This window comes from Pungitius pungitius, chromosome 7 (assembly GCF_949316345.1).
Source record: "Pungitius pungitius chromosome 7, fPunPun2.1, whole genome shotgun sequence".
NCBI classification, from domain to species: Eukaryota; Metazoa; Chordata; class Actinopteri; order Perciformes; family Gasterosteidae; genus Pungitius; species Pungitius pungitius.
Genome location: NC_084906.1, coordinates 19,332,092 through 19,346,035, shown reverse-complemented (window position 1 = coordinate 19,346,035; position 13,944 = coordinate 19,332,092). Strand labels below are relative to the sequence as shown.

Below are 13,944 nucleotides of genomic sequence, written 5' to 3'. Positions count from 1 at the left end.
GAAAGAGTTCTTGAAAAGAAATCCCTTCACGAAAGGTTTTCTGAGGATTAAAGCGGTGGAATTCAGTTAATTGTTGGCTACAGTAGTTTGTTCCCTCTGAAATTGAAAAGGACGAGTTTTATTGCCTCGGTGGAGGAGTGGAAGGATTTCTGAAAGGGCCCAAAGTGCCGGGTGGGGGGGGGGGGCTAAATGCTACTCAAAGAGACTGAAAACAACTGCAAAGAGGTGCAAAAGCCCAAAGAGACTCACAAAGGACCAACGGTTTAAAAAAAAAAAAAAAAAGGGTTTAACAAAAAGTGACGACCTGCCACTTCAAGGGGACAAAACATGACAAAAGAGAGACAAAATGAGCAGAAAGAATGACAGTGGGAGAGTATCCAGGTCTAGTCCTGTACAGAGAGCGGTAGTTTGTAATCAGAGAGTTGATATTCGGCCTCAGTGTGACGGTAGAATCACATCGAGCAAAGGAGCTCAAGTGGGACATTATGGGGACTTTTTAAAGACGGACTTGAAGTTAAATGCGGATCTTTCCTTTAAGATTCTGGGCGCCCGAGTGTCTCAGGGACTTTTGAGTCTGAAAATGGCTTATTTCTATGATTATTTGTGGGATTATACGCTTTAGTTTTTGCTTTACCTCCAAACAATGGTAATTTCTCATTTTTACTTTACCCCGTCAGGTGATGGAAGTCTATAAACCAAAGACCAAAGTGTTTAAATATCTCTGGTCTCTATGCATTGCAAACTAATGCTGAATCAGCCAAAGACGTGACGTGTGTGACATAATTTTAGGTCTAATTGGATTTAAAGGATCATAAATCATTTTAAGGGCTTCATTAAGTATTTAGAAATGATGTCCCTGTGTAATGAATGAGTCCAAATATTCACAAGATATTTCATTCAAAAAATGTTTTTTTTTAATTGAGAAATGTTTGTTTTTCATCATATCTGTAAATGTTATTGCATTTTTATGCACTGGATTTATGTTCCCTTTTATTTTTGCATATTTAACTTTAAATACGCAGAATTTGGGTTTGAATGAGTTTTCCACTATTTGTCCACAAGGGGTCAGTTTATTTCACCAAATGTACATGTGGAAAAAAGTAGGTGCAGATCAGGGAAGACCAGCCTTAAATATTTGTGATTAAACACGCAATGAGTCTCTATGACGGGACCCCGGGTCAGGGAGGTCACCCCCCCCCCCCCCCCCCCCCCCCCGGTACATCACGACGACATGCGAAGAATCCCTGCAGGCGTCTGTGAGGATTAAAACAGGCACCAAGAACCAAGTGGTCAGTATTCTGATGCTTTTGGGGGTTGAGTTTTTATAGAACAAAGACAGTTTCTATTTGACTTTTGTTGTGATTCCTTTCAAATAAAAGCGGTTTGATTTGTACGTCGCTGTCGCCTCGCTTTCTACTTTCTACAAAAAGACGTTTCAGTCCAGAGATTAAAAAAAAAGAATTGCTGTCAAGCTTTCACGTGTCCATTTATTACATTTGCTCCATCTTTTCAACACACTCACCCCCTCATTATGGCGCGCCCCCCCTCCCCCCCCCCAGACCAGAGAGAACCAGAGCGGGCCACTTAAAAACCCCGGGGGCCTTTGTCTCTTCACATTAAGAATAGAAACGTCTCATTTCCACAGGCGGTTGTCTCACGGTAACTCTGCCGGTGTGTTCCCCCCCCCGGCCCCCCGGCCCCCCAGGAGGAGAGCCCGCCTCCACCTCTGTCCTCGCCGGCTCCCTAAATGACGAGAGAGGCCCTCCACTGGGGGTCATGTCTGGTCGGCTCCCCGAGGACCCGGGAGGGTCGACCCGGTCTGGGTCCAGCACACACACAAAACATGATGGTTTCCATGGCAACCGCAGCCTGCCCGGCATGGCTCCCCTGCAGTCCACTGTGTGTGTGTGTGTGTGTGTGTGTGTGTGTGTGTGGGCGGGGGCCTCCAGCACAGATGGACATAATTAATGTGATTATATAGATACGTTCAGGAGGGAAAAGGAGAAAGTCAAACTGAAGTCCTCCATCCGGCTGTCGGACCTACAGTAACAAACACGTTTCACCAGACATCAAAGGTTATGTTTCCTGTGTCTATAACACGAACTAATGAATAATGCCTTAAAATGCGCTTATAGCACAATCGTCAGAATGCTTTATGACAGTAATAACACAATATAAACCATTTAGAAATCAGGTCTCTGTCTCACCATCAGAGTATTATAATTACAATGGACAAAATGCATTAAAATGTCAATAGAAGTGGTCATTGTTTTCATTCAAATATTTATGAGTGCTAAAGATAAATGTACATTTCCATAAGATTATAACCTTTAAATGGAATTATAGCAATAGAAATTAAATTAAATTAGAAATGAATAATTCCAGCTCGAAGTCAGATTATTAACCGGTACTCTCCGAAATGTCTTCACTTGTCCTCTGGTTAAAAACGTCTCACAGAGACAGACAAGTGGGCTTCCCTTCCCAAGGAGCCTTTGATTGGCTTATTGGCAATAAATCATTTAGACTTTCCCACCAAGCCTCGCTCCGCCCAGAAGGTTTCCTTCCTGACCTGCTGATGAACAATCCCAGTGCTGAGATGATGTCAAGAAGCTTAAGAACAAGAGACTCATAGTAATAAAAAAGGAGGGCTGGGGGGTCAGAGGTCGAATCGGAGCAGTGACTTCACACAACTTGGACCAGGACGTGAGGCTGAAGACAAGAAGCGCTTTATTGAGCCACACCAAGATAATAAAGGTTTGCACACCATGCATTCAGGAAGTCAACATTTGCATACGACGTTCACAGTTTAATGATTTCAGAGCATTCCATTCAAAAACACTATCTAAAAAAAGAAGAAAAAATAAATCAAAAACAGCAACACAAAAATGTTTAGACCGGGTTAGAAGATATTTGAGGCAACGTTTCATAAATAAATAAATAAAATCCACTGAAAACTGATTCAACTCACATGTACTCGACTAATTGGCAATAAAAACAGCAAAAAAAAACAAAACGTGAAAAAGCCTGAAGCTAATTAAGACACTGCAACAAAGTGCTGCCAGTGAGTAGTGTTCCAAAGACAAAACGCCACTTTCATCGACCAGCCGCTTGGTTCTGAAAGCGGATGATTGGGGGGAGAAACGCGACGGTGACGTCCCACAGCTCCACAGCTCCAAGGCACTTGGGAATACTGGCGCTCCACTCAACGGGACGGACGTCAGCCATCCAACCGTTACAGCAGGAAGACACAGGAACCACTCAGGTTTCCTTGAGGGGGGGGGGGGGGGGCGAAGAGTCCTCCCTCCGCCCCCCAAAAGACTATACATCTACTGCTAACTAAAACTTCTTAAATGCAGCATTTATCAATGTTCTATTAAGAACTGTTCAGGTAACATTGGCAAAGATACGTTGAAATAGCTGGAGGACGTGTGTGTGTGGGGGGGGGGGGGGCCTCTATCATAAAGGGGCGCCAGTGGGATAGCTGGATATTTTGGGGTCTTTAACCTAAAGGTGGATCAGGATTACCTCAAGGGGATCAGATCAAAACCTTCCAACAGCCTGTTTTTAATAATAATAACAAAATGTCCCTTTAATAGACTGGTGACCATCTCCAAAGTCACTTATGCACAAAGGTATATAAATCAATCCACCCATCTAAAGCTTCTTGCACTTTTGGTGAATATTGCAGGGAATATTAAGTAATCCTTAGTTAAACTAATTATAAAACTGAGCCAGAATAACCAGCTTTTAAATATGATCAAAGAGAACCAACGTTATCCTCGTGAAGCTGATCTTGCTTTGTGATTCAGGCCCCAGTTCGCTCTGTGGATTTGTGTAACTGGTACCAGAAGCCTGCTGGTAAAAAATTTTTTTAACAAAAAGCCCAGAGGGCGACAAGGTAGTCAGTACTGCAACAACAGCGTGTCCGTCGCCCGTCTCCTCGCTCTCAAAAACAACAAAAGACGACCTGACCGAACCCCCGTTGTTCCCTCGGTAGCTGCGTGTCTCGAGTAAACGTCCCCCGTGGCGGCTTCAAACGGCACCCGCTTAGTTCTGCATGAGGTACTGGTGGAAGTAGATGCCGAACAGGGAGCTGATGACCTGGCAGGCCGCCACCCACCACGTCAGGAAGGCCAGGAGGCCGCGGAAGAAGAGCGGCGTGAGGACGGAGCGCAGCGCCGTGAAGGCCTCCGACAGGCGCGCCACCGTGGCCTGGATGTCCTCCTCCGCGTCCTCCATCCCGTCCTCGTCCTCGTCCAGGCCTCCGGGCAGCACGGGCGCCGCGGTGGGCGGCGGCAGCAGCAGCGCCGGGGTCACCCCGGGGGTCTGCGCCGCGCCCGCCCGCCAGGAGAAGTCCCCTGCAGGAGCAATATTTCACTTTAGCTGCAAACGTCTCACTCGGACGTCAAAATAAATAAAAATAAAAAAAGTTTTCCCTCTTGGGAAACTTTCTTTAACAATGTTATATCTGTAAATAGAAAGATAAAGCCAGCAGCTTGTTTGGCTATCTTTGGATAAAAATAACAACAAGGAGGCTGCTGGCTGAGAAGTGGTATTCATCTTATCCAACTAGGGGGGGGGGGGGTCAGAAGTGCTTTCACTCAAAGGTCAAATGCAGCCTCTTCCTCTCACGCAGTGCTCAGTGGTGGCACTGTACTTACCTAGTGCCTTGAGGGCCAGTGTGGAGAAGAGGATGAGAAAAACCGGAACCAGATACTGAAGCGTGATCACGGTGAGGTAGCAAAAGATCCGAGTGACCTGAAAAAGAGAAAAATGGATTCTTCAATCCCACCCGTGCTGTGTAAAAACCGAAGAACTCAAGAGGTTCCGAGCTCACGCCCTCCGTTAGTATCTGACCTTTCTCTGAATGTCAATGGCAGCGATGCGTCCCGCCTCCTTCTTCATCTGCTCCACCCACTTCTGGGCCAGGTTGAGGTAGGCCTGCAGGTGGTAGCGGGTCATGGACAGACGCAGAACACACGACGCCACGATGAGGCACAGGCGCAGGCTGTCGAATGCGTCGCTGGACACTCTGGAGGGGATCAGAGTGCGTCAAACGGGCGCCTCGAGGGACGGACGCAGGCCATCGGCCGCGTCTCGAGGACTCAGCGGTTGGCAGCAGTGGGTAAAGCAAGATAATGTGCATGTGCGCTCACATGGTTATTGAGCTCTTGCCCATGGGCGCATTGGCCAGGAAGTCCCTCGCCAGGGGTTTCACCCACAGAACCAACACGATGACTGGAGACAGGAAACTCACGTGCAGCAGAATCCTGCAGGGAGACATTAAGAGCGTCTCATTAAGCGCCCTTAAAGAGACGCGCGGCGCTGAGCGCGTCGGCCCCTTACTGGATGAGGGGTCGGCCGGCGTTCATCTGCACGGCATCGAGGTGCGTCTGAGCCAGCCGCAGGCCGGGGAAGGCCAGCAGAGCCCCGATGTAAGCGCAGAGGGCGGCGAGGCCCAGCTTCACCGTCAGCTTGGTCACCGGGATCCTGGACGGAGTCAAAACAGCAACCAGACGTCACGGTAATAAAAAAATTTCAAAAGAGAGGCCTCCTCGCGACTCGCGGCGCGGAGCGATACTTACGACCAGTCAGCGTAGCCCTGCTGTTTGGCGAAGACTTCCAGGTTGTCGAAGAGGCTGGAAAAGCCCGACTCCAGGCCAAACTCCAGGTAGTCCTCTCGGACCACGAGAACCAGCATGGCCACGAGCAGAGACAGGAAGCCGAAGGCGAGGCACACGGAGCGCTCGCCGCCCTCCTCGGAGAGGAAGTAGTGCCTCATGAGAGTGTGGAGGGTCTTTCTGGGGGTTGTGGGTTAAGTTAAAATAACTAAAGAGGTGAAAGTAGCATCGATCCATCTGACACTCCCCATGTATTAAGCCCACTGGATCTTTAATTTGACCAGTTTTAAAATATCAATATTTTTACTACAACTTTTAACCATGATGATGACATATCACCATTATGCAAATATGACTGAATGCCCTTATCATGTCTGTTCATTCTTTATTAAAAAAAATGAGATGGCAGCTGTCGAAATGAGCCAATTGTGTTCGTTTGCGGAGCGATCCGACAAAGTGACTTTTGAAGGATACATGCTGAAGAGAACGGTCAAGACACACCAGATGGCTCCCAGGTTCACCTCTTTGCTGGCGTCCACAAAATTGCAATAACACTCGGTGAACAGGAAGACCCCCGTGGCATAGACGGCGAAGTCGATCAGCCACTGGTACTCCAGGAAGAACCGCAGCACTGCAGGTGGAAACCAGACACAAACAAGGACATCAACAGATCTCCCAATCTTTAGAAACGAGGACCTGTTATCAAGCAGGAACGACTTTAAAAAGTGCGAGTCGTGTAATGCAGAGCGAGTCAATACCGGAGCGGTGTTTGAACACGAGCAATGTCAACGTGATACGGAGGGAGAGAGAGAGAGAGAGAGAGAGAGAGAGAGAAAGAGAAAGAGAAAGAGAGAGAGAGAGAGAGAGAGAGAGAGAGAGAGAGAGAGAGAGAGAGAGAGAGAGAGAAGGGTTCAGTTACCGAGCGCGTCGAGGGCGTTGACTGGAGCTTTCTCCAGGTGAAGGTCAATGTCTTTGGGCACCGTGAGAGGCTTGCTCTCCCCGTTCTGTCTCCTAGAAATCCAACACATAACCATGTTTACCTTTTTTTTTTAAAAATCAAGACGCATCTGCTGTTATGGCATTTAAAATAAGAGGGAAAAGTGGCTGCTTTTACAGTACAGGCAACAAAAATGAATAATCTTTAGCTTTATTTCTAAGAATGTATGGATCTAAAAAGGGGATTTTTTTTCCCCTCGAGGCAGCTTTGTTGTCAGTAGACCCTTCCCCCGACTCCCACCTGTCTCTCCTGGTCTGCTTGGGCACCTGCTTCCCTGCCAGTGCACACAGCTCTCCCTCCGACGGGTGTTTGAACCGGAACAGACTGAAAGGAACGACATGCACATGTATGTATGCACGTATGTATTTATGTATGTATGCATGTAAACAGGCCACGTTATATAACCACATCCTCGGAGTTGCTCTACCTGCCACTGCAGAGGAGCCAGCGTGCAAAGGAGCAATGTGGGGCCATCCTCTGCATGATGCTGGCGGCCAGCAGGCTGACCACCAACTGGATCCCCATCAGCGCCTGTCAGAGCAAACACGTGTTTAAGTAACCCCAAAACACCGATGTAGGACATTAAAACAGTCCCACAGCATCGGAGTCACCAGAGCCTGGTGTGCACGTGTGACAGCCAGTCAAAGGACCGTCTTTCACGGTCAAGCACCGAAGAAAGTTTTAAGAACAGGCAGTTTTTTTTGCCAAACTTTCTCCTCGGATCACATGCTGCGGGAGGAGTCCAGTCACAACGCGCGCTAGCGCAGCGAACTGTGAATAACACTTTTAACTCCTGCAAAATGAATGAAAGTTAGCAAGTGGCTATCGTGCTAAATTTAGTCCCAAACTTCGCCACCTGTCAGCGCCGCTGCAGACGTTAGCTGGCTAGCTAGCATGAGCAAGTTAGCTCTCGTGGTGACAAGACGCTAGAATGCGCACTTTAAATGAGGCTGTTGGGAATGGGGACTTCGCGTCCGGTGTTCTGGTGTGTGTGGATTGATTCTAACTTACCATGTTTTCCCGCGAAATAAAGATAAAATCAGAAAAGCTGCTGACGAACTCTTCTACACATGCATGGAAGTCTTGACAGCTGAACCAACTGGCATGTGAAACGGCACAATGTCCCGGATGTGGTTGCGTAGTAGCGCGCTGCCTTCGGGGGCTCCCGGAAGTCCGTACATTGGAAACACTAGTAATTCCAACCAGAGGCACAACTTGTGCGACCGTCACTCGAGTTACCGTGAGACGGTTTAACACGATCACGGTACTGGTAAGGGCTGGAAGTGACTTTTCGAATTGATTCACGGCCCGTTTCCCATTGAGAGCCTACGGTAAAATAGAATGTTAAACTACGCAGTCGTCAGTGAACGCCTCTGCATCCACTGTACTGCTGCCGGTCCACGTGAAATCGTCTCACTTTTCGGAGTGACCTCCAATGTATTCGTACGTTTGAAAGTCACGGCACGCACGTGTTAAGTGGTAAAGGGAAATGTTTTATTCAAGTAAAACAAACACATAAAAGAAGCCTTGCTTTACTGCTGCGGACGGCCATGCGCCTGCCTTGTTTCATAAAGGACAGTATGTTGATCTTTTTGACCTTGTTGAAACGGACTGTCGCCATCTTTGTTAAAAGTTGACTTACTGTCATTTTTAAGACGTTGATAACGAATATATAAATGTATATATTCACCTGTTTTCCAGTTTCCATTTGTTTATTCCTGCACCCACAACATTAGCTTTAAGCTTTACTAGCAGCTTGGAATGTTATTTTCTCTATTTTGCATCTGCATCTATACTTGATATTCCCCAAAAAGGATGCAAGACCTGACAATTATTCAAATATAATGGAGGTAAAATGTCATACTGTCTGTTAAAAAGATGCATTCGGTATTTATCTGAGAACATGAGGCTTTGACAAATACAATTTTTAAATGCCATTAAATGACCATAGCATTGAACATATCATTGAGAGATATAGAAGCCACACAGATAAACAGTGCTGTCATTGACTTGTAGTAACACAGACTCAACAATGTTTTGATGATACTTATAATTATAATAGATACACAGGTTTTCCAAAATACTACTTTTGGACATACAAAATTTGTCTGAAATACAAGTTAAGACATTTTCCCCTCTGAATAAAGAAAACATAAATCAGCCTAAAGTATTCAGCTGAGCAGCTTTAATTTAAAAAACATGCTCCCACTCCTCATCTGTAATTAGAATGTAAGATGTTATCCATCTTAGTTCCTTGTTCTTCCTCAATGCCCCTGAACACCTCCGTGAGATCCTCCTAATGATAATCTCCATCCTTCATGCTTCCGCCAACGTGTATCTTAACATTTCATTGGGTGGAAACAAACACTATGCAAATGACAAAAGCTTAAAGTCTCAGATTTGCTCCTCTTACTCTGCAGTTTGGCACTAAAACACAGACACGATGGAGGGAGGGCATTTTGCTGTTTGACCTCCTATTATTATCAACAATGAGGTGTTGGGGAAGGAAGACGGGTGTGTGGGTGCACTGATACATCCTCTGTGTGTGGTATGCTTGGTCACTCAGGAGGAGAGTCCTTGTCCACACACACACACACACACACACACACACACACACGCACTGGCCTGCACGTGCATTATAATGTCAGCTCATCCTCTTTAAGGCGGAGGCCCCCTGTGCCTCCAACAGTGCCGGGTGTTTTCCTGCTGCACGCCGCACCCCAAAAGATCACTTTCCCAAAAGCCATTCACCACATTCAAATGTGCGCTTAGCATGTGTCGTCCGTGTCATTGCAGGAGTCGATTGAATTGCCACCTTCTGCTAATTGGCGGCACCCTTCTGCCAGGGAGATGCGTCTGATCCTTTGGGCGCCGGCATTCTTTGCACAAGGGCATGACATGTCAATAAGAGGTGTGGATTCGATCAAACGGAGCTTTGTGCGATGGAGCGGCAGCCTCTGCGGTGGGCGTGTGTGTGTGCACACGTGCACCCTGTGAAGTTAGTGTTCAGCTCAGTATCAAACTCAAGTCAAAGTCTATCAGTCTTTAAAAGACGAAATGTGACATCTACATTATTCCAAGTCATGTCTCATGTCTTGAGCTACGGAGGCAGAGCCTCGTCTCGTGTGGGGACAGGTCTCGAGGCCTGGTCCCTGTGTCCCCGTCTCCGGTATCGACTGACGTGCTGAACCGGAGCATCTGAGAGCGTTGTGACCTCGATCCGCGTAGAGAACGTGAAGAGGTGCGCGTCGTTTCGCTCGCCCTAACGTCGTCTCTTTTCTTTGCCATCGATCACCAGCGCCAAAAAACGCACAAAAATAGATTTGACGTTCTGTGCATTTACGTGAAATCTCCATCATTAAACTGTCAGTCCCACTGGGGGAATAAATGTCTCTCTCTGGGTGGAAAAAAACACTTCCACAATCATCATCTTTGACACAAAATGCTAATCCCGCTGCCGTGTTAGCCATCTGTGGCTCAAGTGGCGGGGCAGAAATTACTGAGGAAAATGGACACAAATAAAATGCTAATTCTCCGCGGGCTGCAAGTGGAGCCCCCCCTCCCTCGGCTCGGCTCGGGGGGCCTCTCGGTTCCCACACCACTCCGCCGTGTCTCTCCCAGGGAGCCGCTGGGACACCGGCGGCTGCTTCGGGGGCCGCGGCGGGGATGCTGCCCTCCGATTGGCTCCTCTTTGTTTGCCAACCCCCCCCCCCCGTGCACGGCATTCATCAGCAGATTTGAATATATGCAAATGGTGCAATGGTGCCCGCGTCAAGAGGAGACTCCCACCACCTCCATGCTGATTTCCTCCCTCCCTTGGCTTTCCCCGCTCTTTTCCTTTTTGTCTGCTGCAGATAGCTGTGGGAACCAGCTAGAGGGCCTGATCTGCTTTGTCACGAGGATTTATGTAGCAGGGAGACTCGTGACTGTTAATTACACCGGCCTTCAGGAGCAGAGGGTGAAGGTGTAAAGGTGGTGCAATCAGAGCAAATATCACAGCTTCACGAGTGAGATGTGATGGAGAGACGTCTTATTTCGTCTTCACAATCAAATATATAACATGTTGTGCACGGTTGCAATCAGAGCTTTGCATCATGTGTAAATATTAGGGCAACATTAACGCGGAAATCAATGCGATTAATGCGATTAATGCGATTAATGCGGCAGAGATTCATGCGATAAAATATTTTAACACAGTTAAAGCAACTTTATCTAGTAAAGTAAACAAAGCTGACGGAAATGAATCCGCCGCTAGCTGCAGTCAGTTAGACAAGAGCAAACGGACCACTAGACGCACTAGCTAAACCAGCTGCTAGGCTAAGATAACTACTAGGCTAAGCTAGGTGCTAGGCTAAGCTAGCTACTAGGCTAAGCTAGCTGCTAGGCTACTTCCATATCAACATCTACCATGCAGAGGACCACCACTGTGTAAAAAAGTTTAATCGCGATTAATGTATTTCAAAATGTGCGATTAATTAGTGATTTTTATTAATGTATTGACAGCCGTAGTAAATAATGTTGGGTTCATTTTCTACGGGAAGAACATAACACTCAAGCACATATTTTGACTTCATAAAATTCAAACAACGGACCTGTTCGTGGACACCAGGACTCTTCACCTGAGGGGGGGGGCGTGCGTCCGTGAAACATACGGCACAGATTTCGGGGCCCCCGGAGGCCCCCGGAGGCCCCCGGTTGCCGCCCGCGCGTTAAAGCCGCGGCTGGCGCTTGTCCTCACGCGGACTCTGGATTTGAACGCCACGAACCGTCGCACACTCAAAGCGAGCGCGATTTACCCAAATGCATGCTGCTAATCGTCTCTCGCTGAGCGCTTTGCACCACGGATGATCCCGCGGGCGATGCGGCGTGCACAGATGGGCGACGTACGTGCATTTGGACACGTTTGCTTTGTTTTACACTATTTTACTGAGCCATTAAACTACTGGGGCGGGGGGGGAATGGGAATGTTTATTGACACTGAAAGAACAACATGTTTGTCTCTGACATTGACTCACTGTCCCAGTTACACTCGTTTTGCGCTGTGTGTACATATTTCAATTTTTTGACGCCATGCTTCATGAACAGAAGAAACCTTTTTGTATTTTGTTCATTCAGCCAGACACTGTGGAAACAGGCCTCACCGGAGCTGGGGGGGGGGGGGGGGGGAGTCCTGTTGGATGAAAGGAAATGCAATGGTTTTGTAAGCATTTCATTTACTTTAAAGGTTTCAAAAACGGACATTTACCTGTCGACATTCTTATTATCCGCTTTTGCTGAAGTTGTTGTCGTTTGACAGAACAGAAACAGGGAACTTGGGATTTGCTACACACATTTCTGTTTTTAATTGTAAGCTCTGTGTAAATGTGCTACAGTGGAACCCCCCCCCCCCATCCTCCCCTAGTGAATTTCCTCATTGACGTGTTTTGAATGACAATCGTGCACACTGCAGGCGCTGCGCTTGAACTTGACCGGAGGAGTTCGCGTGGGAAAAGAGGCGAGACTTTGCCCCCCACCCCCTTCCCCCTCACCCTTTTTTTATGCAGAGGAGGCTGCTGAGACTGATGCCAGCGCTCATTTGCATAAACCTCAGCCTGTTCCCAATTAAACCAGCACGGCAGGGAGAGCGCCGGTCTGTTCTCGCATGGCGAGGAATAAACCAACATCTCTCACGACCCCCGTGAGCACCAGAAGAAGCGGCTGCAGTGTGAGTTGATTTGTGATTTGTTTTGTTATTTATTATTTATTTATTTGTTTTAAAATGATGCTGGGTTTCATCTACATGTTTTTGACAAATTGCTTCCAAATCTTTAATTTGGGAATTTCTGTTGATGAAAGGGGAGGCTTGTTCACATGGGAATGAAGTCCATGTGACACCTGCCCGAAGGGCCCCCGGTGGGTAAAGAGTTGTGCATCTTGTGTGTCTCTCCTTTCAGTTCAGAGGGTTTTATTCCATGATTCTTTATGGATGATTGAAGCTGGGCTCTGTTCACAGATGTGCATTAAGGTAAAGTGATTGCATCCGCAGCACAGTGCGTCGTCATGCCGGCCCCATGCAGGAGCCTGGAAGTGCTCCTTCCAAAGCTTTACCTTTTCGTTTTTGTGGGTAATGGATTGGCGTGAACTTTTTGAAGTATTTCGTAATGAGAAAACAACGCATTTGTCGTAATATGTGTTTTGCCAGTTTTTTTCCACGCGCCACCTGGCATGAGGGAGGCGTTTTTTCATTTGTCGAGGAGAAGCGCTTCCATCATCACGCCGCCGTCTGCAGCGCTGAAGGAAGCCAATGAGGCTTCACATTGGCGTCAACACGTCAACTCACCTGTGTGATGTTCCTGCATGAACACCAGCAAGGGAGGTTGGATTCCACAATCCACCCAGTCCTCATAAATGTTCTTTGTGGGCGGTTTCATACGACACATCTGTCGTATTCGATGGCTTTTTACCAATATTTGTCTTGGATGTCAATATTTTGAAATCCTTTGAGGACGCCTCATCTAAGTGATAAGTTATTACAATGAACTGTGATCGGCTGATAATTTGGGAACATGACAGAGTGAAGGATAAATATTTGCTCCCTGCTGGTCCTCATGTGTGACCTCCGACCCCTTCCGGGTCAAGCCCGCCTTTGAAGAGCCGCCATTACAATTCCCAGAAGTGGCCACTTGAATCGGTCAGCTGTTAACGCCTGAACCCCAGAGCCGCGGTGTGGTCACCGGCTCAAACAAATAGGACACAAATGAATGAATTTAGGGCCGAAGTGGTTTGATCTGGGAGGGTTTGGATCTGATTGGTGTGTGTGTGTGTGTGTGTGTGTGTGTGTGTTTGATGTGTCATTTTAAAGATTTACGTAAATGTAATTCAAGATATTCAACAAAGACACAAAAAAAGAACTTAAGAGCATTTCTTCTTGTGAAAACAACGGTTCAGAGGTGCTTTTAGAGGTTTAACAACTGGAGATTTCCTTCAGAATGGAGGAGCATGAACTAAAATTATATATTAGATATTAACACCAAGCGTTATTTCTGCAAGTAACACTTAATCATTTACTGAATAAATAATTGTATTAAGAATGTATTTGATAAATAAATACTTGTCTCTCTTTTAAAGATTCTAGCGAGGTAAACTCTTAATTTGGTTTTATAAAAAACAACAAAACAAAATAATAATATAAATAATAAATTTGAAGCTATTGAGTAAAGATTATGTTTATTCAGTAAATGTACATTTGCGCTGAATCAGCTGCGATCGCTGTCACCTTTTACTCGGTGGATCTTTCCTTTAAAGAGCAACAAATAACGTTGAGTATCGTGTTTTATTTGTATATAT

General features: G+C 46.7%; 1 protein-coding gene across 1 annotated transcript; it reads right to left on the bottom strand.

Moving 5' to 3' along the window:
- Positions 1-2,704: 2,704 nt before the first annotated feature.
- On the bottom strand, positions 2,705-7,766 carry tmem161a (transmembrane protein 161A). Its single transcript, XM_037470471.2, has 11 exons — positions 7,630-7,766; positions 7,046-7,149; positions 6,859-6,942; positions 6,541-6,632; positions 6,096-6,252; positions 5,586-5,801; positions 5,347-5,490; positions 5,157-5,270; positions 4,858-5,032; positions 4,662-4,758; positions 2,705-4,358 (listed from the first exon to the last, which is right to left on the bottom strand). The coding sequence occupies exons 1-11, from the start codon at positions 7,630-7,632 to the stop codon at positions 4,048-4,050; spliced, it is 1,497 nt and encodes a 498-aa protein (XP_037326368.2). The 5' UTR covers positions 7,633-7,766; the 3' UTR covers positions 2,705-4,047.
- Between the last annotated feature and the right edge of the window lie 6,178 nt (positions 7,767-13,944).

Bases quoted from the DNA above. Each gene is read 5' to 3' on its own strand.
- tmem161a (XM_037470471.2), bottom strand. The intron at 6,633-6,858 runs GTGGGAGTCGGG...TTGGATTTCTAG, and splicing joins AAGCAGACCAGGAGAGACAG to GAGACAGAACGGGGAGAGCA. The intron at 5,033-5,156 runs GTGAGCGCACAT...GATCCCCTCCAG, and splicing joins GGCAAGAGCTCAATAACCAT to AGTGTCCAGCGACGCATTCG.